Below are 26,232 nucleotides of genomic sequence, written 5' to 3'. Positions count from 1 at the left end.
GACCTAATGGTCAGGCGTCCCTTTACCTTGACCTTTAGACCCAGGCATGGGCATGGGGTGCCATGAGCTGGGCAGGGAAGAGCCACATCAGCTGCAAAGCGTGAGTTTTAAAAATGGCAAGGTCTCCATTTTGACACTGACACCCCTGACACACAACATGGATTGACAGACCCTGGCCTGGCTGTGCTGCCAATTGAGAGTTATAGACTGGTAGCGTTGGCACCCCCAGCGGTCATCCAGCCCAACCCCCCACAAGGCAGGAATCACGCTCAGTTGGCAACTGTGGATGAGAAGGATGGAGCGAAGGCTGAGGGGGGGACAAGCAGGGGCATCACAAGGGGGGTCCGGGGGGTGCGGTCTGCCCTGGGTGTCATGCCTGGGGGGGTTTGACAAAATCCCCCCCGGGCAGATTGGCATGGAGGTGCTGGCACCCCCGGCGGACAGATTTCTGCGATTGGCACGATCGCTGTCGAGAAAATCCGCAAATACGGTGTGCAGTGCTGGCTGCCGGGGGTGCACCCCCCCCCCCGTGAGCGCTGTTTGCATCCCCCCCCAGCGGGCGGAGCTCCCCAGCAGCCAGGCCTATTTGCGCGATCAGCGGACGGTGCTGGCACCCCTGGGAGGATCGCCCCGCCCCTGGGTGCACGTCATGGTTTTTCCCCCCAAAAATTTTTTTATTCATTTTATAACACAAATAAAGAACACAAACAGAAAAACAAACCATACAAACAGATTCTTGTCTTATCCTTATTTTCCTAAACATTGTTATGTGGGCTTCCCCAAGTCCCACCTATCTGATTTTCATTTTACTCCATCCTTAGCAATTTACATATATCACAATTTCTAACCATCTTTTTTTTTAATCACATAAAAAACTTCACATCTTATCAGTTAGAAATAATATTATTTTAAAATACCCTATCTTCAACTTCTAACCCTGCAGCCTATATCCGCTGCCAAAGCTAGTCTAAGATTTAAATATTAACATATTTTTTCAAATATTCCTTAAACTTCTTCCAATCCATGTTTGCCGCTCTGGGTGCCTGAGCGGTTTCCTCCGTCACTGGGGACCCCCAATGTTCTGCCCCCCAACCTGGTCTGAGAAATCACCCCCCTACCTTGTTGATAGCAATGGTGAAGGCCGGTTCCTCCTGCGTCTCGACGTCTTTGGGGTGCCGGAAGCAGAGGAGGTTGGAGCCCCGCAGGAGGCAGAAGAGCCGCAGCCAGCCCTGCTGCTCCCCCTGCCGCAAAACGGGGGGGGGGGGAGAGGGGGGTTGTGTTTAGCAGGAGGGAGACCCACACACCATCTTCCCACATTCATCCCTTCCCCCCCCCCCCCAGGACGGGTGCTGTCATTCTTCCCTGCCTGCCTCCCAAATCCCTTTCAACCATGCTCAGAAACCCCTTCTGGGTGGGGGGCCACAGCCCCATAGCAGAAAGGCTCCCTGCCTCCCACTTCAGAATATTTTTTGTATAAAATAAAATAAAATAAAAAACAAAACAAAACAAAACAAAACAAAACAAAACAAAACAAAATTGTATACCACCGTATACACACAGGTAAAAAAAATTGCTTGTGCCACACCGAAGTCTTTACTGATAAGAAATACATTGCAAAAACAGAAAGAAAGAACTCCTAGCAGTGTCTGATTTATAACATAGAGCACAACTACCATATTTTTCGCCCCATAAGACGCACCTAGTTTTTAGAGGAAGAAAACAAGAAAAAAAATATTCAGAAGCAAACAGTGGGTGTATGATTTTTGTGGTTCATGCTGTGGCCACAGACATGTGATTTGATGGTGAGTTTGGGACGACCTGATGCAAAAATCCTGAGGATCCATGTGGATCCGTGCTTTGTAAACACGTTTTTGCACCACAAAACAGTGGGTGCGTGATTTTTTTGGTGCAGGCTGTAGCCATGGACATGTTACGTGATCTGGTGGTGAATTTGGGGTGACCCACTGCAAAAATCCTGAGGATCCATGGGCTTTTACCTCCCTTCTCCCAGGCAGCCTCTTTTATTGCTAGCATCCCTTATCTCCCTCCCGATCGCTTGCCCATCAACGGCTTTGTTTCAACACCCCCTTCCCTCTTTCAAAAAAAAAAAGCACGATCTGCTTTTCTCCCCTGGGCAATTCGGCTCCAAGGACCATGCATTTGCTCCATAAGACACACAGACATTTCCCCTTACTTTTGAGGAAGAAAAAAGTGTGTCTTATGGAACAAAAAATACGCTATATATTATTCCTTCCTCAGGTTTGTGAGTTCAGCAGAGTACATCCCTTTGCAGCTTAAAATGGGAGCCATGTGATCCTGGGAAACCAGAAAGCGTAAAACAATGCAGCTACATAAGGATATGAGTCATTCCCCAAATATAATTACAAACAAGCCTCTTCCATATGTACCCTAAGTATGTATGTGATCTCAGTGAGAGACATGAGCTTTCCTTTTGCTGGGTAATCTCATTTATATTTGGTCTAATTTGAGACAAGCAAGATCTCATCTCCCCATCGAGACAAAGAAGCCTTTCTACCCATATTCTGCAAATAAATATACACTATACTATGCCGCGCTGAAATGCTCAAATGTTTCCTTGCATCTGCCTGCCACACCCTTGCCTTGCCACACTGCAGTGAAGGACCGAAGATGAGACTGCAGGATGAGGCCAGAGGGGCCCATCGAGTCATCCAGCCAACGAGATGCCCCAAGGGGAAACCAGCAAGCCGGACCCGAGTGCGAGAGCAGCCCTCTCCCCTCTCTGTGTCCTGGAAGAAGTTGCCGTGAACTAGCTCTACCTCTCTTTCAAATCAGAACCAGTGAAGGCGGTGAAGGTCCTATGTGAATGTCTGAAGGCAGTTGGAGGATGGATGGCAGCTAACGGATTGAGGTTGAATCCTGACAAGACAGAAGTACTGTTTTTGGGGGACAGGAGGCGGGCAGGTGTGGAGGATTCCCTGGTCCTGAATGGGGTCACTGTGCCCCTGAAGGACCAGGTGCACAGCCTGGGAGTCATTTTGGACTCACAGCTGTCCATGGAGGCACAGGTCAAATCTGTGTCCAGGGCAGCTGTTTACCAACTCCATCTGGTACGTAGGCCCTACCTGCCTGCAGACTGCCTTGCCAGAGTGCTCTAGTTATCTCTCGCTTGGACTACTGCAACTTGCTCTACGTGGGGCTACCTTTGAAGGTGACCCGGAAACTACAACTAATCCAGAATGCGGCAACTAGACTGGTGACTGGGAAAGGCCGCCGAGACCACATAACATTGGTCTTGAAAGGTCTACACTGGCTCCCAGTACATTTCTGAGCACAATTCAAAGTGTTGGTGCTGACCTTGAAAGCCCCAAACGGCCTCAGTCCAGCATACCTGGAGGAGTGTCTCCACCCCCACCGTTCTGCCCGAACGCTGAGGTCCAGTGCCGAGGGCCTTCTGGTGGTTCCCTCACTGTGAGAAGCCAAGTTACAGGGAACCAGGCAGAGGGCCTTCTCGGTAGTGGCACCCTCCTTGTGGAACACCCTCCTTTTCAAGGAAATGCCACAGTCCACCGGTTTAGCTCTGCGCAGGGACCGACTGAGTGGGTGGCAGGGTCCGCGGGCTGGATTTACAGCCCTGGTGGGCCACATCCAGCCCCCGGACCGTAGTTTGCCAACCCCTGAATTAGATCGTTATAACGAAAGAAAGAAATATATACAGAAAACTGTGCTTTAAAATTCTCTGCTCTCTTGCACCACCTGGTGTGGCATGTTTACAGCGCATCCAAATCGCTGCATCTTTCCCAATGTAGCTGAGTAGAGAGACGGAGCGAGAGAGTAAAGGGGTGGAGAGGATCAGCCCGTCTCCTGAGCGCATGGCTCTCGATGCGCCTCTGCCCAGGCGTGTGGGTGCTAAAACGTGGGTCCCTGTCTTTTCAGCCCCTTCCCTACCTGCAGCGCCCCCCCCAGCACTTACCTGCACCTTCAGGAAGCCGCACATGACCTGGTGGAGCATGCAGTTGGGCTGGGCTGCCAGGCGACAGCAGATGCTGCCATAGAGGGGGAGCCAGAAGGAGCTCTCCTCTAGGTGGGGGGGGAGAGAAGAAAAGGAGCGGGTCAGGCGGAGGCAGGTCTGAGCCCCAAAAGAGGGACGAGGGGGCAGGGGGCTTTGTCCCTCCTGGAAAAGAGAGGCCACTTGCCCACCTTCATTGGCAGAACTGGCTCAGCGGCAGCAGCTCCGCAAAACGTCAAGAGACGTCGGAACTCCCCGCCACTTGACTCTGGACTCTTTTGGGGGCCTCCTGAAAACAGTCTTGGTGAGAGAAGCCTTTCCAGACATTAGAAAGACCTTTCAGTCCATTTTTAGCCTATTGTCATTTTTAACTTTCAACTCTTTTTCGAAGGAAGGGGGAGAGACTTCCCCAGGCAAAGCCTTTTTCCCCCTGCCTTGCTCCACCCTCCGGCCTCTGCTTCTCAATTTGTGTTTTATTCTTTTATGCACTGTGGCTTGCCGTTGTTTTATTGATTGTAGTTTAGAAATTATTTATTGTAATTGTTAAGAGTGCATTTCTGTTTAATTTTCATATGCTAATATTATTATTATTCTATACTATTCTAACGATTGTTGAATGTTACTTTTTTGATGTACGTTGCTTATTTTAAAGTTATGTTTTATTATCACATTTTTGTACTGCATTGATTTGTTATAAGATGTACATTCCTTGTTTCTTCAACTTGTAAACCGCCTTGAGTATTGTAAGATACAAAGACGGTACACAAATTAAAAGCGATGATGATGATTGTTGTTCGTTTTTGTCATTGCTAATTTTATGTTTTATAAACAGCTCTGATGTTTGTTTTACAAAAAAAAAACAAAAAAAAACGGTGCATAAATCTCAGGCAAGGAATAAATAAAGTCTCAGAGAGGCTATGGTGCCCACCTAAGGGCCTTCTCAGTGGAACGCCCTGTGGAACGCCCTCCCATCAGATGTCAAGGAAATAAGCAACTATCTGACTTTTAGAAGACATCTGAAGGCAGCCCTGTTTAGGGAAGTTTTTAATGTTTTATTGTATTGTTAATTTTCTGTCGGGAGCTGCTCAGAGTGGCTGGGGAAACCAAGCCAGATGGGTGGAGTAATTATTATTATTATTATTATTATTATTATTATTATTATTATTATTATTGCAGGAGCTCACACAATGCCCACCCAGAGCCAAAGCACCCAAAGGCAACTCTTCTCCAAAGAGACCATTCCCCCGGGGCCTTTGAGGTGCGCCATGATGGCATTTCATGTGCGTCTCACTTGCGCAATTCCAACCAGACGCAGTTGAAGGAGGAATGCTTGAAATGCGAGTTCAATGCAAGGAAGGCGGAAAGAGATTCAATGCTTGGGGTGACCTTTTAAGTTCTCTGCCTTGCTTTCTGGGCAAGGCCGGCTCAGTGTGCGGGTTCTGGGATGTGTGTGCGAAATCCGAGTCCCCACAAAATCTCACAAGGGCCTCCCTGGCCTCCCAGAGCCCATGCGCTCAGAAGGCCTTCCTGGCAAGCGAGGCGGAGAGCTGGGGCAGAAATTTATTATTTACTTAGTACAGTGGTGCCCCGCAAGACGAATGCCTCGCAAGACAGAAAACCCGCTAGACGAAAGGGTTTTCCGTTTTGGAGGTGCTTCGCAAAACAAATTTCCTATGGGCTTGCTTCGCAAGACGAAAATGTCTTGCAAGTTCCTGCGGGTTTTTTTTCCTTTTCCCTCCCTTTTTCTAAGCCGCTAAGCCGCTAAACCGCTTAACAGCTGATCCGCTAAGCCCCTAAGCCGCTAATAGCGCTAATCCGCTAAGCCGCTAATGGGCTTGCTTCGCAAGACAAAAAAAACACAAGACAAAGAGACTCGCGGAACAGATTCTTTTTGTGTTGCAAGGCACCACTGTACATAAAATTAATACACTGCTTAAAAACAAACAAAGAAATCTCAAATAGGTTTAGAAAAAGCTAAAACAGAAGCAGGAAAGCACAATACTTTAAAATAGTGGTTCCCAATTAACTAAGTACTTGTTTTTCAAAAGTCAAGCCATGGACCCCCTACTTTTGAAATGCTGGTATCTCTATGGTAGTTTTTGCTATGTGAATGGTGGCCCACAGACCTCCTGGGCGGGTTATGAGTTTTAACACTCCAGAAACCCAGCCAGATGGGAGGGGTATAAATAAAATTATTATTATTATTATTATTATTATTATTAGAGTTTGGACTTTCACTCCCCTTAAGGAGTCTCAAAGCGGCTAACTATCTCCTTTCCCTTCCTCCCCCACAACAAACACTCTGTCAGGTGTTTAGTATTACAGTAATATCGCACGAACATCCACCCCGTCGACTGTCCATTTCGGCGAACATCTGTGGCAAGCCCGGAAGGAGCAGAATGGGTTACTTCTGGGTTTGCCACTCGCGCCTGCGCATAAGTGCTAATTGCGCAGAAGCGCAGGCCCATAAGCACAAACCACTCCACGCGCGTACAGAGCGGCGCTTTGTTGAGCGTCGCTTTCGTCGAGCTTCCGAGGCTCCAGAACAGAGCCCGGACTCAAAACAAGATACCACTAATTTACTACTACTACTACTATTTTTATTATTATTATTATTATTATTATTATTATTATTATTATTATCATCATTAAACCACCAGTTTTAAAACATACGAAAAGATGAAACACTAAAACAGATTAAAACCCACATCAACTTTCCAAACATCTGGACAGACTTTCTCTAATCAGGAATGTTTTTAGCAGGAGCCAAAAATAGGCAGGGAGTCCCGCAGTGGAGCAAAGAGCTTTTGAGCTCTCCCTGCCTTGCCCACATGGGGGACCCTCTGCCCCCCCCCACCCATCCACTAGCTGACTCCCGCAATTTGGATCTCTTTCCGTGTCTGCACAAAACCCACGGAGCCAAACTGGACTTCGGAACATTCCTGCTCCCGCAAACCCAAACCCAACAACCCCCCCAAAAAACCCTGCTCCAAGTACCGTTCCCGGTGACGGCGAGGTCGTGGGTGCGAAAGGCGTCCTGGACGTGGGCCAGGCGCAGGGTGGTGCAGGCCAGCAGCTGGTACTTGGGGCCCCTGGAAGGAAGCAGAGGCGGGTGAGCCCGGAGGGGGCGGGCAGCGGGTGCGAATTCTGAGGAAGACGGCCGGGCGTCGGGCCCAGGATACTCACGCCACGCTGGGGGCGGGCAGCTGGAAGGGGCTGCTTCCACCGTTGCTGATGGGGCTCCCGGGCACCCCGTCCAGGGCGGCACGGACCCTCTTGCCGGACGAGCGCCCCAGGGAGCTGCTCAGGCGGCTGGCCAGCTTTTTGGGGGTGCTGCCCAGGACAGAGTCGTCCTCCAGGCCGGCGCTGTACAGCTCCACCTTCAGCTCAAAGTCCGGACCGGCCTCCGTGCTGGGGGGAGACAAAGCGGGGGGCACAGGCTTGAAAGGGGGGCGCTCCCAGGCAGCCCAGAAGGTCACCTGAGGAGGGACTTGGAATATAAAATACAATTTACAGCACGGGAGAGGACATGGAACTGGAAGGTGACAGCATGTTACAGGTGAAACTCGGAAAATTAGAATATCGTGGAAAAGTTCATTTATTTCAGTAATTCAACTTAAAAGGTGAAACTAATATATGAAACTAATTCATCATGCGAAAGGCTGGAATGGATGAATCCCTCGCCGGAATTAAGATTGCCGGAAGAAATATCAACAACCTCAGATATGCAGATGACACAACCTTGATGGCAGAAAGTGAGGAGGAATTAAAGAACCTTTTAATGAGGGTGAAAGAGGAGAGGGCAAAATATGGTCTGAAGCTCAACATCAAAAAAACGAAGATCATGGCCACTGGTCCCATCACCTCCTGGCAAATAGAAGGGGAAGAAATGGAGGCAGTGAGAGATTTGACTTTCTTGGGCTCCATGATCACTGCAGATGGTGACAGCAGCCACAAAATTAAAAGACGCCTGCTTCTTGGGAAAAAAGAAATGGGAAACCTAGACAGCATCTTAAAAAGCAGAGACATCACCTTGCCAACAAAGGTCCGTATAGTTAAAGCTCTGGTTTTCCCAGTAGTGATGTATGGAAGTGAGAGCTGGACCAAAAAGAAGGCTGATCGCCGAAGAATGGATGCTTTTGAATTCTGGTGCTGGAGGAGACTCTTGAGAGTCCCATGGACTGCAAGAAGATCCAACCTCTCCATTGTGAAGGAAATCAGCCCTGAGTGCTCACTGGAAGGACAGATCCTGAAGCTGAGGCTCCAAGACTTTGGCCACCTCATGAGAAGAGAAGACTCCCTGGAAAAGACCCTGATGTTGGGAAAGATGGAGGGCACAAGGAGAAGGGGACGATGGAGGACGAGAAAGTGGGACAGTGTTCTTGAAGCTACCAGCATGAGTTTGACCAAACTGCAGGAGGCAGTGGAAGACAGGAGGGCCTGGAGTGCTCTGGTCCAGGGGGTCACGAAGAGGCGGACATGACTAAACGACTAAACAACAACAACAAATATATGAGATAGACTCATGACATGCAAAGCGAGATATGTCAAGCTGTAGAGAATCCATGGGGCATTGCCAAGAGAAAGATGAGAGACATGAGACCGAGCAATGCAGAAGAGCTGAAGGCTGCTATTGAAGCATCCTGGTCTTCCATAACACCTCAGCAGTGCCACAGGCTGATAGCATCCATGCCACGCCGCATTGAGGCAGTAATTGATGCAAAAGGGGCCCAAACCAAGCACTGAGTACATATGCATGCTTCTACTTCTCAGAGGTCTAATATTGCTCTATTTGCAATCCTTGTTTTGCCGATTTCATTTAATATTCTAATTTTCTGAGATTGTTAATTTGGGGTTTTCATCAGCTGTACGCCATAATCATCACAATTATAACAAAGAAAGCCTTGACATATCTTGCTTTGCATGTGATGAGTCTGAAATAAATGAACTTTTCCGCAATATTCTACGTAATTTTCCGAGTTTCACCTGTACATTTGGAAAGAAAATTATATGACAACTTCTCGGCCGACCAGGGATTCTTCAGCCGTGATTGGGACTGCAATCTACTTTCAGAATTGAAAACTGGCAGTGATCTACTCCCGGTTTTGGGGGGGGTTCAGATTTTTTGGGAAGGAAAGCCCCATTTTTAATGAGTTCAGCTCAATGTTGTTGAGCCAGAGATCGACCGCAATCTACTAAAATCTCACGGGGATCTACCAGTAGATCGCGATCAACCTGTTGGATATCCCTGGGCTAGATCATGGGTAGGCAACCTAAGGCCCGGGGGCCAGATCCGGCCCAATCGCCTTCTCAATCCAGCCTGCGGACGGTCCAGGGATCAGCGTGTTTTTACATGAGTAGAATGTGTCCTTTTATTAAAAATGCATCTCTGGGTTATTTGTGGGGCATAGGAATTCATTCATATTTTTTTCCAAAATATAGTCCTGCTCCCCACAAGGTCTGCGGGACGGTGGACCGGCCCACGGCTGAAAAAGTTTGCTGACCCCTAGTCTAGATGGCCCCTGGGGGGTCCCTTCCGATACAATATGATACGATAATCTTTATTGTCATTGTCCCATACAGAACAACAAAATTTAAAAATCATTCTATGCATCACTTAAGTACCTGTTTGAGCCAGCCAACTCTTTCTGCCCCCCAGGGTCCCCCCCCCACAGATCTCCGGACCCCCAAAGGACAAAAAAACCTCTTTCTCCGCCCCCAAATGCCAAAGAAGCCCCCAAAATCCACTTTTAAAAAGCCAACTCTTGTAACGTTGAAAGATTCTGGGGGAAAGGAATCTTTCTCCACACGGATCCTTTTCCAAGACTTGCCGCCTCCTGCACGGCCATGGGGACCCCCAGGTTTCTGCCCAAATGGGGCAGGCAGTGGGGCAGGGACTCACAAGAGGATGGTGCTCTCAAAGCAGATGTCGGTCAGGGTCCGATCCACTAGCATCATCTCCGTGTCGTAGATTTCCGGACCGATCTGAAGCAGGCAGAAGACGGCGCAGCGATGCGGCTCTGCCAAGGAACGAGGGGTATTTAGGTGGCGCCCGTGCCTCTCGGACCCCCCAAGCCCCAGCCAGCCCCCCAAGGCCCAGGGAGGGAGAGGGGGGAGAAGAAGAGTTGGCTTGGAGAGGAGGTGCCCAGCCGAGTGCCCGGCTCAGATCGTGGGGCCAGAGGCGCCATGCGCAGGAAGCAAAGGCATGCGCCGTCGGAGGGGCCACCACCAAGAAGGACTCACCGCCCTTGTTCTTGAAATATTCCGTGTCCTTCCACATCAGTGGGATCCGGAGGTCTGGAAAGTGGAGGAGATACAATATCATGTCTTATCCAATAAAGTCTTCTGTGAAAAGCTTCCAATGATGTTGTATATATATCTGGTACTTTTAATTGTTATTTTCTTTTTCTTTTCTTGTTACTTTTAAACTTTTTGTACTTTCCCCCCCAAATTTTTTAATTGATTTTCCAAAAAAGTTTTAAACATACAAACATAATTCTCAACCGTATTTAAACAAAACTTAGTAACATTGTCAAGTGACTTCCTCGTATCCCCCTGGTTGAATTTCAGTGTATATCATTTAAACGATTTTTCAGATCCAATATTCTTATAAAATTAATCACTTAACATCTTTCTTTTTTTCCAGTTCAGCATTAAACATATTAATTCATCACATTACATATTTATGTCATAAGCCTGTCTGGTATTTGCAAGCTTTTCCAATTAATTTAACTTAACATATTTAACTAAATAGTTAAACTTTTTGTACTTTTTGATGTGGAGAATTCTCTCCCCCCCCCTTTTCTTTTTTCTTTTCCTTTTTTTCCTTTTCTGTGCTTAACTTTGTCGTACTTACCTTTATTGTAAGATTGTATTTTAAACCAATAAAGATGTATTTATAAAAAATTTAAAAAAGGAAAGAGGAGGAGATAAAGAGGGTTTGTTCGCATCCCCAAATGCGTCCAGGCAGGAAGAGGCCTGCAGGTAACATAGTGGGGGCCCAGACATCTAAGCCAGGGGGTCCCCAAGTGGGGGCCACGAAGGGGCAGGGAGGTGGCAGGGGGCCCTGCAGGCACAAATGATTTGGGAAACTGGTCCAGCGATGATACACATGTGGTGGAATTGTAGGAAAATAAAGGAATTTTGGGACTCAAGATATATAATGAGCTCAAAAAGATGTTTAAAATCTATTTTTTTGGGGGGGGGGAACCTGGGTAAAACAGGTATGGATATTCCCCAAAATATGAAGAATATGGCAGCAAGAATCTTAGTAGCCAAAAATTAGAAAGGAGACTCTATCCCGACCAAAATGGATTGGCAGACAAAATTATTAGAATTTACAGAATCAGCAAAGATGACGAGAAGTATTAGAGATAATATAGACCAAATGTTTATTAGGAAGAGGGATATTTACAGAAAATATCTGAAAGAGCATTGTAAAAATGTGAATTCTCTGGCAGGCTTAGCAGGACCCCGGTAGAAACAAAGAAAATCTTATAAAATTAAGGATATGGGATAAGACGGGAGTGATAATGAAAAGTGTGCTACATAACAGAAACTTGGAACCCTTGATGGTGTGACTGGAAGTCATAATGGAAGAAGCGTTGTAAGAAATCTATTTACTTTTTTGCAATTTGTATTATCCTTTGGTTTTTCGTTTGTTGACAGTTTTCTTTTTTTAAACTAATAAAGCAATTTTTTAGAAAAGGAAAAGTGGTCTGACGGAATCAAGCGCTTCCATTTTGTGGAATTAATTAAATTCAACAGCTGAAATTGGATTTTGGAGGCATGTGCAATTAATTGTCACCGTTTTGAATTTTGTTGCCTGATCGCCACCCTTCGCGGGTCGTGCGAGCTGCTGTATTCTGAATAATGTTCTTATTTCACTGGGAACAAAATATCTGGGAGTTGATCTAAAGCATGGATATGCCTTTGGTCTCCTCCAGAACATGCCTCAAGCATTCTTTACAAATCAGTAACAATTCTTGAAAGCCAATTATAGGGGAAATATAGAATCACAGAAGGGGTCCGCAGGTCATCTAGTCCAACCCCCGGCAATGTGGGAATTTGGGCAGAGGGAAGGCCATTTTTGCACCCCAAAACATTGCCTGCCTCTCCCGCTGGGCTCTGGGCCTGGAAGGGGTCCGGCTGGGCTGCACCTGCGGCCAGGTGGGTCACAGCATCCTTACCTGAGATGCAGACTCTGCCTCGGCAGGGCAGGCGGTCGTCCATGGGACCAGCGTCTGAGGGGCTGAGGGGGTGAGAAAGGGCTGTCAGAGACACAGGGAGGACCCCCCACACCGCCTGCCCCCCCAAAACCCACTCTAGCATCACAGGAGAGTTCAGGCTACACTCTTGATTGACAGCCCCAAGGATGTGGGGAAGCAGAACGACTGCATCAGTGGCATTCTTCATTAAGAAATTTATTTTAGAAGATTCATATGCTACTATTTATTTTGTTAAAAGTTTCATGGCAGCATGCAGATTTTAATTAAATAATAATAAATAATAATAATAATAATTTATTTATACCCCGCCCATCAGGCTGGGTTTCCCCAGCCACTCTGGGCGGCTCCAAACAAAATATTAAAAATACAATAAATCATTTTTGAGTATGTTTGATATTGTCAATTGCTTTTACTTCAATACTGTTTTTCAGTTTGCGTATCACCTTGTGGTCTTTTAGTCCAGTACTGTAATAATAATAATAATAATAATAATAATAATAATAATAATATACTCCCCTTCATCCGTGAATCATACCCACACCATTAAAACAGATTTAATAGCCCAAGGGGTAGATTAAGAGAGCAGCAGTGCCTCATTCAGAAAAGAGGCAGAAGTAGGTGGTAGCAGTAGGAGTGGATAGCCAGAATGAAAAGAACAGTCATAATCTCAGAGAAGTGTAGGGCTGGAGGGGAACCAAAGGGTCATCTAGCTCCACCTGCTGCAAGGCAGGATTCGCACCAGAGGCCTCCTGGGAAAGGCCAACTCAGCTGCTCCCAAGAGGAGGCTGAGCAAACTTCCCTCGCCAAGAGAGATTCCCCCACAGGCTCTTCTGCCGCAGGAAGCCCCCCCCCCCCCCCGGAAGAGGCCAGCCTAACCTCGAATCCGGCCCCTTTGGACAACCCAGGAGGTGTCAAAGGCAGCCCCCTTCCCAGTCCCACCCAAAGCTCTTGGGGCGCTCCTGTAGGCACACAGCTCCTCTCCATGCTGCCCCCCCCCCAGCTCTCCATTGTTGCAGGAATTTATGTATAGGTTGGGGGGGGGCTGCCCCTCCAGCAGATATCACGCACATGCAGCCCACTACCAAAACCAGCACAATCGCTTTTGTGACTTTTGTGATTTGTCCCCACAAAACACTTCATCCCAGTTTCTTCCTATCTATTCAAAGGGCCTTTGCTGCACGATACCAAATGTAAGAATTCACTGATCAATGTATCTCTGTACTGGCTCACTGGGAAAACTTCAGAAATTCATCTAGACATGTGAGCTCAGCTCCTCAGCAGCCCCTCTGCCTGAGTGATCATCCCTGGCATCCTGATACCTGAGAGCCAGACAGGTAGCCATGCCAGAAATAACAAACCCAGATGAAGACAAAAGGGTGGGATGAACTTGGAAATGTAAAGATCCATTTTGTTACACTGGATGGGTGTTTGATGGAGGGCAAGGGGAACCATGGGGCAGGGTCCAGGATGCTCAGATTCCTGCCACCAGACCTCCCCTTTCAAGATGTAACCATGATGTATTAGTGATGTAGTTTGGGGTGTGTAACATAGGGATTAAAGGTAAAGGGACCCCTGACCATTCGGTCCAGTCATGGCCGACTCTGGTGTTGCGGCGCTCATCTTGCTTTATTGGCCGAGGGAGCCGGCATACAGCTTCCAGGTCATGTGGCCAGCATGACTAAGCCGCTTCTGGCGAACCAGAGCAGCGCACGGAAACGCCATTCACCTTCCCACCAGAGCGGTACCTATTTATCTACTTGCACTTTGATGTGCTAGGTTGGCAGGAGCAGGGACCGAGCAACGGGAGCTCACCCCGTCGCGGGGATTTGAACCACCGACCTTCTGATTGGCAAGTCCTAGGCTCTGTGGTTTGACCCACAGCGCCACCCGCGTCCCTAACATGGGGATTAGCAGCTAATAAAAGTTTGGGGGCTCTTTTGTTGGGGCTTCCATCTTGTTCCACCTGGTGGCAGGTGGGAGTCCTGTCGCGACAGTCTTCAATCAAGACCATGCCTACTGGCTGCTGTTTTGCTCTGGTCTTCCTGGCTGGGGTCCTTGTTTCTTGTCCAAGGGAGCCCTCAGATTTCTCCGCTAACACCCTCCAGAGCCAGACCTCAGCCCCAGAGCATTCTTGAGCATGTGCAGAGCGCTGGCCCAGCCCTGAGGCTCTTCCTCCTCCCGGCTCTTCCTCCCCTTGGCCCAGGGCCGCACTGGCCCTCCTGCAGACATGCGCCGCGCACCTGCCGCCTCACTCACCGCCTGGCCATCCGCTGCATGACTTGCGCCTCCTTCATGCGCTGAAGCTCCGCCATGTAGGCCAGGATGCGGCTGTTGCAGACCAGCAGGCTCTTGGTGACCTCCAGGGCCTGCTGGCGCTGGGTGCAAGCCGCCAGGAGCTTGCAGGCGCCTTCGCGCATGCGGATCTCATGGTCGATCTTCTTCTGGATGTCGGTGCCCTGCGAGGCGGGGAGAGAAATGAAAGGGAGGGAGCATGTGAATGAAACTGGGTGGGGGGGCAGTCCAAGAACCCCAGTCCACTCATTTATTAATAATAATAATAATTAATTTTATTTATACCCCGCCCTCCCCAACCAAGACCAGGCTCAGGGCGGCTAACACCAAATATAAAACAATTGATTGAAATACAGCTTAAAAAACAAGATCAAAATACAGCATAAAAACATTAAAATGCAGCCCATTAATAATAATAAGTTTTATTTATACCCCGCCCTCCCCAGCCAAGACCGGGCTCAGGGCAGCTAACACCAAATTAAAAAACAAGCTTAAAGATTAAAATACAACATAAAACATTAAAATGCAGCCGCATTTCAGTGGAAACTCAAATAAAAAACTTTTTGGGGATGAAAACATCCAAGGCTAACTCTCCAGACTGGTCCTACGTGGGCCAGAAAATTTATTATCACAGGCATATCCCACTTCTCCTCCAAGGAGCTCCAAGCTGCTTGACCCCCCCCCTCCAGTTATGGTGCCTGGGACCATAACAAATGGCCTGGGACAGGACTGGGAAGTGGAGGTAGAGGGTGCCCCATAAACGAAGAAAGAAACGCCCCCCCCGACTCAGCTTCTGTGACAGCTGTGTGTCTTTTGGGGGGGTGAGAGGAGAGAAGCACCCCCTGTTCTCAACGGCCAGAGTGCTCTGAGCATGCGCAGAGCGCTCCCCACCTCTCACAGGCTCAAAACATTGGGCCCTTTCTGTAGGGCAAGGGAAAGCTGACCTGCCCCAGTCTACAGCCTCTGGGGAGCCAAAGCGGGGTTTGGGGGGGGGCGTCTCCAAGCGGCGCCCAAAACAATGCCTGGGGGTGTTCAGAATCAACCGCCTTCCTGACTGGCAATTTCCCAAAACGCCTTCATGCTGCTGTTAAATATTTATTATTATTATTATTATTATTATTATTATTATTATTATTATTATTAAATATTATTATTATTAAATATTAAAATACATCACGATAAAGGAAAACATTTTCCCGTGTTTGGTGCCCCCACCGGAAAAAAAATACCAGGCTCCACGGTCTCCCACCCGCCACCCAGGAAGAACCCCGATCTTTCAGTGAGAATTGATGACCCCCCGGAACCCACCGTCAGGGCGAGAGCTCGGCCTCAGAACATGCAAAGCCCCACCTCTGTAAGCAGAGAGAAGTTCCTGAGCTTGTGCAGAGTGCCTCCCCCTCAACATGCACAGAGTCACAGTAGACCTATCGAATTCCAGGGACCCCCAGGGTCATGGGGTCCAACGCAGCAACCCCAACTAAAGCTCTTGTGGCAGGCAGACATCCGAACGCTGCTGAAAAACCGGGGTTCAACAGGGAAAGCTCTGGGGGCAGAGACTCTTGCCCCCCACCCCTTGAGCAATGGACATTATGTACCACGGACGGGGTGGAGAGATCTGAAAAGAGGGATACAATCTGGTGGGGGGGCAAATTCCTTCCTTCTCCCCTGCGTTGCCGGGGGCTGGACTAGATGTCCTTTGGGGGACCCCTTCCAACTCTCCAATTCTCTGCAGCCTTTTTGCCCAGGCCAGAGGAAATCCCATTAGCATCCATTTTTGCCTCGGAGGCTTTGGGTATGGGTGAGGGGGGGTCCTCTCGCGACTGACCCCTCCCACAATGCCCCTGCCGGATGCAGAGACCCCCCCTCTTCTCTCTACAGCTATGGACCCCCCCCCAAAAAAACCCAGCCTCAACCGCCTCCCTCCCCCAGCCTGAAGGGCCGTGAAGCAGCAAAAAAATCCAGCAGCTTCGGGGGGGGGGAGAGGCCCCCCTGGCAAGAAATGCCCTCCATCATGCCAGCCGCATAGATGGGCAGGGGGGTCCCGCCTCCTCCAGGGCTCTTGAAAGGGAAACCCCAGCCTCTTCCTGGGGGGCTCCTCTCCTCACCCCCCCAATCGTCCCCCCCCAGCCACTCACCTTGGCCAGCCTGCCGCTCTCCATGCCGGTGCCCCCTAACTTAGCCGCCGGCCCCCCATGCGGCAAAGGCGGTCCTGGCAGTGGGGCGGGTGACAGCTGGAGGGGGAGGGACGGGGGGGGGGCAGAGTCGGCGCAGCAGCTGAGGAAACTCTGACATCACCAGCTGCCTATTTATAGCCGGGTTGGGGGGGGGACAGCTGGGCTGGGGAGACCGCGGCCTCCTCTGCCCCCCCTCAAGAAAATGGGGAGGGGGAAAGCAGGGGTCTGGTGGGGAAGGGGAGGGTGGGGAGCTGCTTCTCAGCCCCCCCAAAAAAACCTACAGTGTTTGGGAGCCCCTTCCCCTCTATGGGGCAGCTGAGAAAAGGGAAGGGGTCCCGTTAGAGGGGTTGCATTTTGGGGGGGCAGATTGGGGGGGCCATTTGCTCTTCATCCTTTGTGGGGCTGGAGGCCCCCCAGAACTCAGGGATGGAGCAAGGGGGGCCTCTCCTAGGCAAACTGATGGGGGCGAGGATGGGGGGCAGGTTTTGGGAGGTGGGCAAAGGGTGGGGGGCAAAGGGTGGGGCTGGCATGAGGCTCAAAACTCTCCCCCCCCTCCAGCCTGGGCTAATCAGCTTGCGGCAGATTATGGCAGAGATGCTGAGGATTTAGAAGGCTGGGAGGAAAATCTGGAGTGGGGGGTGTGTGGCCAATGTGCCCCCCCCCAGGCAGTGGAGTCTGGCCAGCCGGGATTCTCTACACAACCTCATTTCGGTGCCGAACACAAAATCAGAGTGGGAAGGGGTTCCACGAGTCATCTAGACCAACCCCCCCACTGCAGGAATCACAGCTGATCTCGACAAGAGTCCCTCTGAGCATGAGCAGAGTGCCAGTGCTTCAGCGCTCAACAACCGAAACCAGTCCAGACCGACCCACTCAGAGGGGTGGAGAGAAGGGGGTCAGGGAAGGGGCTCCCTGCGACTCACATCCCCCCCCTTTTGTTGGAGCCACACAAAGCGCCTTGGCCGAAATCATGACAATTATTATTTATTGCTATTTATGAGCATATTGTTCTAGGACCAATCAGACTGCTGCATTTCAGATCCTATTCAGCTCAGTACATAACCATATCTATCCCACCTTTTTCGCGTACAGAGTTCTCTGACTCCTCCTTTGACACCCCCCCAACAACCCTGCGAGGGAGGGGAGGCTGAGATGCGGTGACATGGCTGCGCGGGGATTCGAACCCTGGCCTCTCCCCCATCCTAGCCCAGTAGTCCTGTGCTCTAACCACTATGCCATGTTGCCTCACCTTGGCCCAGCCAGGGACCAGACCAGCCCGCACAAGGCAAAAGCCTTGGAGGTCCTTCCTCCTCAAAGGTCTGCAACTCTGGGCTACCTGGCTTGTTGGGGGGGGGAGAGCAACAGCGGGATGGGGGGTCCGTCTGGGTCAAGGGCTTTTGGCAGGCCAGGGATGCCCAGAATGAGCCAAGCCAGGGGGACGGATCCTGCCTATCAAGTTATTCGTTAAGTAAGACATCAGAAGAGCATGTTCTTTCAGGCCAATGGGACCCACGCAGCTCAGGGTGGCCAAACATAATAATAATAATAATAATGATAATAATAATAATTTATTTATACCCTGCCCATCTGGCTGAATTTTCCCAGCCACTCTGGGCGGCTCCCAACAGAATATTAAAAAGACAATAAAACATCAAACATTACAAGCTTCCCTAAACAGGGCTGCCTTCAGATGTCTTCTAAAAGTCAGATAGTTGTTTATTTCCTTGACATCTGACGGGAGGGCATTCCACAGGGTGGGCACCACTACCGAGAAGGCCCTCTGCCTGGTTCCCTGTAACCTCACAGATGCCCCAATGGGAAACCTGCAATCAGAATTCGAACACAGGACCCCTCTCCCCTCCTGGGGATTTCAGCCACTGGTCTCCTGCAGCAGGGAGTTCCACAGGTTAACACAAAGAAGGGCTTCCTTCCTTCTCTCTGCCCTCCGTTGGGCAAAGAAGCAGAGCTTGCCTGCCCTCACCTCCCAAAGGAGAGGGCCCAGTTGGAAAATGACTCGGAAAAGGGAACCCCAAAGGATCCGAGGGATCCGGGATCGACTGCCCTACGAGGAACAGCTGCCTATGAGAGAAGGCAAGGAAAAGGTGAAACGTCATTTTGGACTCCCAGCTGTCCATGGAGGCGCAGGTCAATTCTGTGTCCAGGGCAGCTGTTTACCAGCTCCATCTGGTACGCAGGATGAGACCCTACCTGCCCGCAGACTGTCTCGCCTGAGTGGTGCATGCTCTGGTTATCTCTCGCCCGGACTACTGCAATGCGCTCTCCGTGGGGCTACCTTTGAAGGTGACCCGGAAACTGCAACTAATCCAGAATGCGGCAGCTAGACTTGTGACTGGGAGCGGCTGCCGAGACCACATAACACTGGTCTTGAAAGACCTACATTGGCTCCCAGTACGTTTCCGAGCACAACTCAAAGTGTTGGTGCTGACCTTGAAAGCCCTAAAAGGTGTTGGCCCAGAAAACCTGAAGGAGCGTCTCCACCCCCATCGTTCTGCCCGGACACTGAGGTCCAGCACTGAGGGCCTTCTGGCGGTTCCCTACCTGTGAGAAGCAAAGCTACAGGGAACCAGGCAGAGGGCCAACTCGGTAGTGGCTCCCGCCCTGTGGAACTCCCTCCCACCAGATGTCAAAGAGATAAACAACTACCTGACATTCAGAAGACATCTTAAGGCAGCCCTCTTTAGGGAAGCTTTTAATATTTAATGCTGTATTGTTTTTAATATTTGGTTGGAAGCCACCCAGAGTGGCTGGGGAAACTCAGCCAGATGGGTGGGCTATATATAATAAATTATTATTATATTATAAAATTATGCCTTGCCTGGGAAAAGTGGGGGGAGAGAGGCCTCTCTCTCTCTCTCTCTCATAGAACTCTGGAACTCGTGGGCAATCCATGAAGCTGACAGAAGATCCAGGACCAATAAAAGACAGTCCTTCTTCATGCAGCGCAGAGTTAGACTGTGGAACTCCCTGCCACAGGGATCATAGCTTCAAAAGAGGACAAATTCAGGAGGGTTGTCAGTGGCTCCCTAGCCAGGATGGCTCGGCCTCCGCAGTCAGAATCTGCAATGCGCCTGAATCCCAGCGGCTGGAAACATGGGGGGCAGGGGGCTTCTTGAGCTCCAATCCTGCTCTGGGGCTTCCCTCTGGCCCCTGGGGGAACAGGAGTCTGGCCTGATCCAGCCCAGGGGCTCTTCTGAGTCTCCCTTTCCTGCTGGGCCCAGGCAGGAAGTCCCACTTGTCTGCCAAAGGAACTTTCTGTTGCCCCAAACCGGATAAGCAAATGGAGACAAACCCCAAAGGCCACCAGACCCCCACCCCCCCAAAAAAACACCCCCGCTTGTGGGGTGAGGCCGGACTCTGGCACAAGCCCAACGCCAACCTGGCCAGGCGGACTCCCAGCAGAAGCCCCGAAAAGAGAGCAGCACGGAAACGCCCCAAGGCACACCTGTCTGGAAGCCAAGCTGAGGGAGACTGGGTGCTCCCCTCCCACCGGCGCTGGGAAGCTCCTGCCCCCCAAGACTGACGCAGCCACACAGGAAAGGGGCCCAGGAAGCAGCAGGTGGTCTCAGTGGGGCAACCTCAAAACTTGGCAGCGTCTCACTCACTGTAACCATCGGGAGAACAAGGCCAGGGTAATGTCGCTGCATCGAGGTGGAGACACACAGCAAGCCAGTCGAGGGCACCCACTGCACTCCGAATTGGGTCCTGGCACAGCCTCCTGTGCCCCCCACCCTGCTTGCCCCCTTCCCTATGCAGCTCGGAGACAAAGAGAAAACGGGTGCCAATATTCGGGTGACAGGGGAGCGTCAGGCAAACAATCTGTTTGTTTCTACCCAGCTGAGCAAGGCGGGCGCCAGCTTCCGAGGTCCACAGCACTCCTCACTGGGCATCGCTAAATGTGCAACGCAAGTTCGGGGAAACTCCAAACTTTGCACTCTGATGATATCTTTTCTCGGCTGCCTTTGGGGAACAAAAGGACATTGCACTCCAGACTCACACAGGTCTCCGCATTCACACAGCCCACATCCCTTCGGAAGGAGCCTCCCTCCCTGAAGCAAAGACCCTCCCCGTCGGGTCGCAAGGTCCTGCCCAGCTGCCCCCTTACCTCCAGGCTGAGGGCAATCTGTCGGATGTAGAGCATGTTGAGGTCCTCCAGAATGCGGAGTTTGTCCTGCATCTTGGCACAGCGCCCTCTCCCTCACCGAACGCCTCCTCTGTGGGGTGTGGGAAGTCTGGGGGCACCCCTACTGCCCCAGGGCGGCAGGGCCCCCATCTGGGCACGGCTGGGGCCGCTTCGGACGCCAGGAAACACAGTGCCGTCTGCACCCGGAGAGCTGGCGCGGAGCAGCGGAGGTCTCCAGCCTGCCTGTGGGGTGGGGCGGGGTGGGGCAGGGAGCCCCCAGCTCCTGGCCTCTTGCTGCTGCTGCTGCTGGCGCTGCCCAGGCCTCCGTCAGCAGATTCTGCGCCCCCGGCCGAGCTGCGGAGAGAACAGGGCCGTTCTTTCATGCCAGCCGGGCGCCTCCAGACTCCCACCCACAGAACAAGCAGCCTCTGTGCCTGAAAGGGCAACAGCGCTGGCTGTGCCCCCCGTTTCACAAAGGAGGGGAGCCTGCCAGCCAGCCAGCTGGCATCCCCACAAGGAGGCGAGCCTGCAGGCAAGGAGCCCCTTGGCCTTGGGGGTCCTGTGCCCCATGTCTGCAGCAGCAGCAGCAGCAGCAACAGCACCTGCCTGGGTGTCACCCCTGGGTGCCACCCGTGCCCTGGCCTGCCTGCTGCTGCTGCTGCCCCCTGCTGCCCGCCTTCTTTCCCAAGCCTCAGGAGCGTGCCCACGTCACCCCTCTGCTGCCCCTGGGCCCCGCTCTCACCTCCTGCCCCTCCGCGGGGCTCCTTCTCCCTCTCAGGCCCCCCCGTGCGCCTCAGGGAGCCCTTTGCTCCAGCTGCAAGCCTCTTCCCCCCATAGACAGGAAACCGCCTGGCCCCACGCCCGCCCCTCCAGCCCAGCATTCCTGGTTGGGCTCCTCTTACAAGGGCCGCCCCTGCAAGCTCCTCCGCCTGCTCCCTTGCGCCAGGGGCCGCCTCTTCCAGGCCCCGGCCCTCCCACCCTGGCCCGGCGGCCAGCCCCTCACTCAGGCCTGGCGGGAAGGAGGGGGGGAAAGCGGGGCCAGCCCATTTCAAACTCACACAAAAGACAGGCACACTCCTGCGCCCACGTGGCAGGGAGCTGGCCAGCGTCCCCTACGCTCCAGGCAGCCCAGGGCCACATGCCCAGCCAGACACACCCGGAGAAGCTTGGCACCAAGGCAGGCATCGCAGCCAGCCTCGCCAGGCAGCCCAGAAACTTCTCTAGAGGCCGCTCGGCCTGGACCCTCGACCAAAGGAGTCCAAGAGTGGCCCCCACCCCAAGCAAAATGCCACAGCAAAGTCTCCTGCAAGCAGAATGGGCTCAGAGACCACGGGGTCTGCTTGGTGCCAAGCAGGAGAACGCCCCACTCTCTCCAGAGTCTCCAGGGCTCTCGTGCCAACCGGTTACGCACACAGCACCAGGGTTGCCCGCCTACTTTGGGAAGCTTCCAGGGGTCAGAGCTGGAAGGGACACCTGAGGGTCATCCAGTCCAACCCCCTGCCATGCAGGAACCTTTTGCCCAATGTGGGGCTTGAACCCACAACCCTGACATCCGGAGTCTCACGCTCGACCAACTGAGCCATCTGGGCATGCCCATGGCGCAGCCAAGCCTGCCACCTCTCTGTTGGCCCAGAACTGGGGGACACGGTGTAAAAAGGAGAGGGGGGCTCACCCCTGCCTTGGCCACTCTCTCCAACTCGGAAGCCCAGCAATGCCAAGAGGGGCAACTCACAGAATCCCAGAAGCGGAGAGTGAGGGACCCCAGGAGGCATCTAGTCCACCCCTGCAATTCTATGAGTCTCTGAAATATCTCAATGGCGCCAAAGGGAAGCTGGAACAAACTTGTTTTCTGGTGCTCCTCCAGAGCGCAGGACCCAGTGGATTCAAACTACAAGGAAGCAGATTCCAACTCAACAGCAGGAAGAATTTCCTTGGGGTAAGAGCTGTTTGGCAGAGGAACGGATTCCCTTGGAAGATGTGATGGCCTGGGACTCAAACTCGGAACCGGAGGAGTCTCAGTCCGTACAGAATCCTTTGCCTCAGGCATCATCTGAACCAAGTCTGGGGCCTGATCCTGAAGAGCCCCACTCTGCACAGGTTTCCCTGCCACAAGCACCAGCTGGGCCGAGTCAGGGGCCTGAGCCTGCCCTGGCTCCAGATGTGGGGTGACCTTGCTGCCTCCAGCTGGGCCATCACTTACAGCAGCTCCACTGCCGGTTGGGTCAGGGGAGGCTGAGGCGGCCTCTGGGTCTAGTCACCCACCGACATCTCCTGAGCTGCAGAGACAAAGGTCTGAGAGAAGGAGAGACCTGAGTACTGGCAGGAGGAGTGCTCGCCTTCGGGCGAGACAGGGAGGTGAGTCGCCGGGGGATCAGGACCGGCCGCTACCACCGTTAGAGATAAAAGGCTGTTGGACCCCGACCCAGGTTGTGGGAGCAACACTGCTTTATGCCAGATCCTGTGCCTGTCCTTGCCTGGTTTCCTGCCTCGTGTCCTGCCGTGGCCCCGTTGGACTGGGACTGACTCCTAGCAGAACCTTTGGATTCTGGACTGGACCTGGACTGTTTCTTGGGTTGCCCCCGGGGCCAGCACAGAAGGTGGGTGGATTTTCCTTCACTGGAGGTTTTGAAGGAGAGGTTGGGTGGTGGCCCCTTGTCCGGGGTTCTTCAGTTGGAATTCAAGCACTGGAGGGGGTTGGACTGGATGTTCTCTGGGGTCCCCTTTCAACTCTACAATTCTATGAGAAGGTGAGGCACAAGAGGGGACAAGCCAAAGTTGAACCATCACCCCGAGGTGCAAGGTTTGCTTTTGGTTGCGAGGTCATAGCTTGAAAGAGTTGTGCTTGTTTTGCTTTCAAACTGGGGAGTATTTAAAATGGGACTTCCTCCCCTGCAGCCCGAAATGGTACAGTCCGCTCTCCTGCTGCCTCATTCTGCCGGGGCCAATGCAAAAAAGGCCCCGCGTGGCGCTGCTTCAGGGTGCAACTACCTAGAACATGCCCAGGCTCCTGAAAAACGATACCGGACGATGCCAATTGCTCCAATGTGTCTGCCTGCGAGGGCCTTGGATTAGAAAGCACAGAGGGCACCTTCCCCCCCCCCAGAGTATCTGTCAATCAAAGAGAGCTGGGCAGAACCCAGGAGTCCTGCCTGCCCCCGCCCCCAAGATGCAGCCCTGGAACCTTTCAAGTAAGAGAGCGCACAGAGCCTCTGGGCATGGGCAGAGTGCAACCTGAGGCTGCGCTCTGTGACTAAGACTAAGACTAAGAGGAAGAGCATTTCTATGGGCACCAAGGCAGCTGCCCTTCCATGGGCACTCACACACACACACCCCCCCACCAGGAGGGTGGCAGCATCAACCTTCGTAAGATGCAGCACAATCGCTTTCTGTTTTCCAGCAGGGCTCTAGTGCTGCCTTGGGACTCCCAGCCCCCTGAGGTGCTTCCCCCCCCCCAATTCTTTGTCCGTCTGCCAACTTTGGGGCTCTGCCAAGCCTGCTAATACTTCCCTCTTGTGCGTGGGTGGCAACGGTGGCCTTTTGGCTGCAGAAGCATTGCCACTCGCTCCTGAACGTCAGAAATAGAGGGAATTAAGGTGAGCTGCGCAGTGCATTTCCTTTTGTCTGCCCTGTGTGGCTTCAGGTGAACCCAAGGAAGGCCTCGTAAATCAATGACGAGAAGGGCCAGGCATATTCCTGGCTGCCAGCCTCCAGAGTTTACCAAGCCGGTCGCAATTCTCAAGGGAACGACACAAGACAGAACGCTGGCACACAATTGCTGGCGGGAGCGAGGCCTTGTCAGCACGGACAGTTGACAATTTGCTACCGGGCCCGAGTTCGAGGAGTTACCATGAGTCGATAAAGCCCTTAGCAACTTGGGACCTGCAAGATCGCCTGACCCCAAGGTGCCCACTCAGCCACTTTGATTGGCCCAGGGACAGGTGCCACATAATACACCCAACTGGGTATCGGTAAGGACTCGACCATTTAAGGTGGCAGTGCCTACCCTTTGGAACTCCCTGCCAATTGATACCCAGCAGACGCCTTCACTGCATTCTTTTTTGCCCCTGCTAAAAACATCAAGCCTCTGCAGATGCCGAGAAACTTGACACAAGTTTTAACTTGTTTGAAAATATTTTAAGTTTGTATGTGTCAGAGCTGCCTCCAGGTCCCAGCTCACAGAGGACCAACGCTAGGCTGTAGTTATGTACAAAAGTCTTTATTGAGATTCAGTCTCCATTTCAAAGCCGCAGCGTGCAGCTCTACGTCCCGACCTTAGACCGGCGAAGTCCTGTCTGAGTCTCCTCCCCCTCCACACCAGTTTAAGACTCTCGCTTTGCTCCACCTCTTCCTAAGTTCCTTTCTCCTCTGGGCCCTCCTGCCCGCTAGGGTCTCATCCTTCCTGGACTCCTCTGACGCTGACCCTGACGATTCTTGCCCCTCCTTCCGGCGGGCTTTAGGACCTGGTTCCCTATCCGGACTACCTTCTGTGCCGCTCGCCTGTACCTTTGAACTTGGCGCGCGCGCCCAGCCTGCAACTTTCCTCTTGACCGTTAACTCGCTCTCCGATGGAGGCGTGGTCAACCCTGACTCATCTTCTCTCGCTGGTGGTGCATATGTGGGCTCTGACACCTGGGACTCCTCCCCCCCACTACGCTCTGGTGGGGAAGCTGGTCCTGATTTCCAACTGCTGCTCTGGGAGTCCCCGCTGGCCCCTTGCTTCTGGGGTGTCCCCCTTGGGTCGCCCCTTGCCCTGCCCATCGGCGCCCCCTTCTGTGAATCTTCCGATTCGCTGGAGAGGCTCATGGAATCTCTCGGGCTGCTGTCATATTCTCCTACGCTGCCCTCGGATTGCTCCCCCTCGCTCTCCATCTCCTCTCCTCCCTGCGCTCCCGCTGAGTCCCTGACAGTATGTTTTGAATTATCCCTGTAATTCAAATTTTGTTGATATTGTTTTACCTTTTTGTAAACCACTTTGAGGTTTGTTTGTTTTTAAACAGTGCAAAAATTAAATAAATAAGTCTTAAACAGACATGCGGGGAAACGCCAGCCCTGCAGTGCTGTCATCCCGGGGAGTTGTTAGCTGAACCGGGCATAATCTAACGAGGAAATGGCTAATCACCTCGAGGAAAGCATTCCACTTGCTGGAAAGAGGAGCACAGCCAGGTTCCTTGTTCCAGGCTAAATGCAAATGCTCCCTCAGGACTTGTGTGGGGACTTCCCAGAACACCTTAAACGTCTGCTGTTGCCTCTGGGAAAGAAGGCTGCAGTGTCTGAGCAGAAAGGATCAGTGAGAGCTGCAACAAAATGTTGCAGCGTCAAGTGCTACTCCACCCCAAACACACCCCTGGCTCTCTCCAGTGAGCATGCTCAGTCCTCATAGAATCACAGAATGGTAAAACTGACATGGCC

The 26,232-nt window shown here is 52.0% G+C and overlaps 1 protein-coding gene across 7 annotated transcripts in view; it reads right to left on the bottom strand.

Annotated features, from left to right (window-relative positions):
* RTKN (rhotekin) overlaps positions 1 to 26,232 on the bottom strand; it is a gene marked incomplete at its 3' end in the record, with an annotated part of 47,153 nt that overhangs the window by 5,393 nt on the left and 15,528 nt on the right. For 4 of the 7 annotated variants that reach the window (XM_079990915.1, XM_079990911.1, XM_079990917.1 and 1 more), the window contains exons 2-9: positions 14,473 to 14,672; positions 12,178 to 12,239; positions 10,232 to 10,285; positions 9,891 to 10,008; positions 7,175 to 7,399; positions 6,986 to 7,080; positions 3,954 to 4,059; positions 1,119 to 1,245 (exon numbers count right to left, since the gene is read on the bottom strand). In XM_079990915.1, coding sequence (XP_079847041.1) covers positions 1,119 to 1,245; positions 3,954 to 4,059; positions 6,986 to 7,080; positions 7,175 to 7,399; positions 9,891 to 10,008; positions 10,232 to 10,285; positions 12,178 to 12,239; positions 14,473 to 14,633 — 948 coding nt within the window. In that variant the 5' untranslated portion in view covers positions 14,634 to 14,672. Of the gene's footprint in view, positions 1 to 1,118; positions 1,246 to 3,952; positions 4,060 to 6,985; positions 7,081 to 7,174; positions 7,400 to 9,890; positions 10,009 to 10,231; positions 10,286 to 12,177; positions 12,240 to 14,472; positions 14,673 to 16,643; positions 16,754 to 20,805; positions 21,178 to 21,565; positions 21,736 to 26,232 lie in introns of those variants that run through there. The other 3 variants (XM_079990913.1, XM_079990914.1, XM_079990912.1) reach the window with 3 other exon arrangements.

Source organism: Podarcis cretensis (genome assembly GCF_951804945.1).
Source record: "Podarcis cretensis genome assembly, chromosome: 9".
Taxonomy (NCBI): domain Eukaryota; kingdom Metazoa; phylum Chordata; class Lepidosauria; order Squamata; family Lacertidae; genus Podarcis; species Podarcis cretensis.
This window is presented reverse-complemented; position numbering and strand designations above follow the sequence as displayed.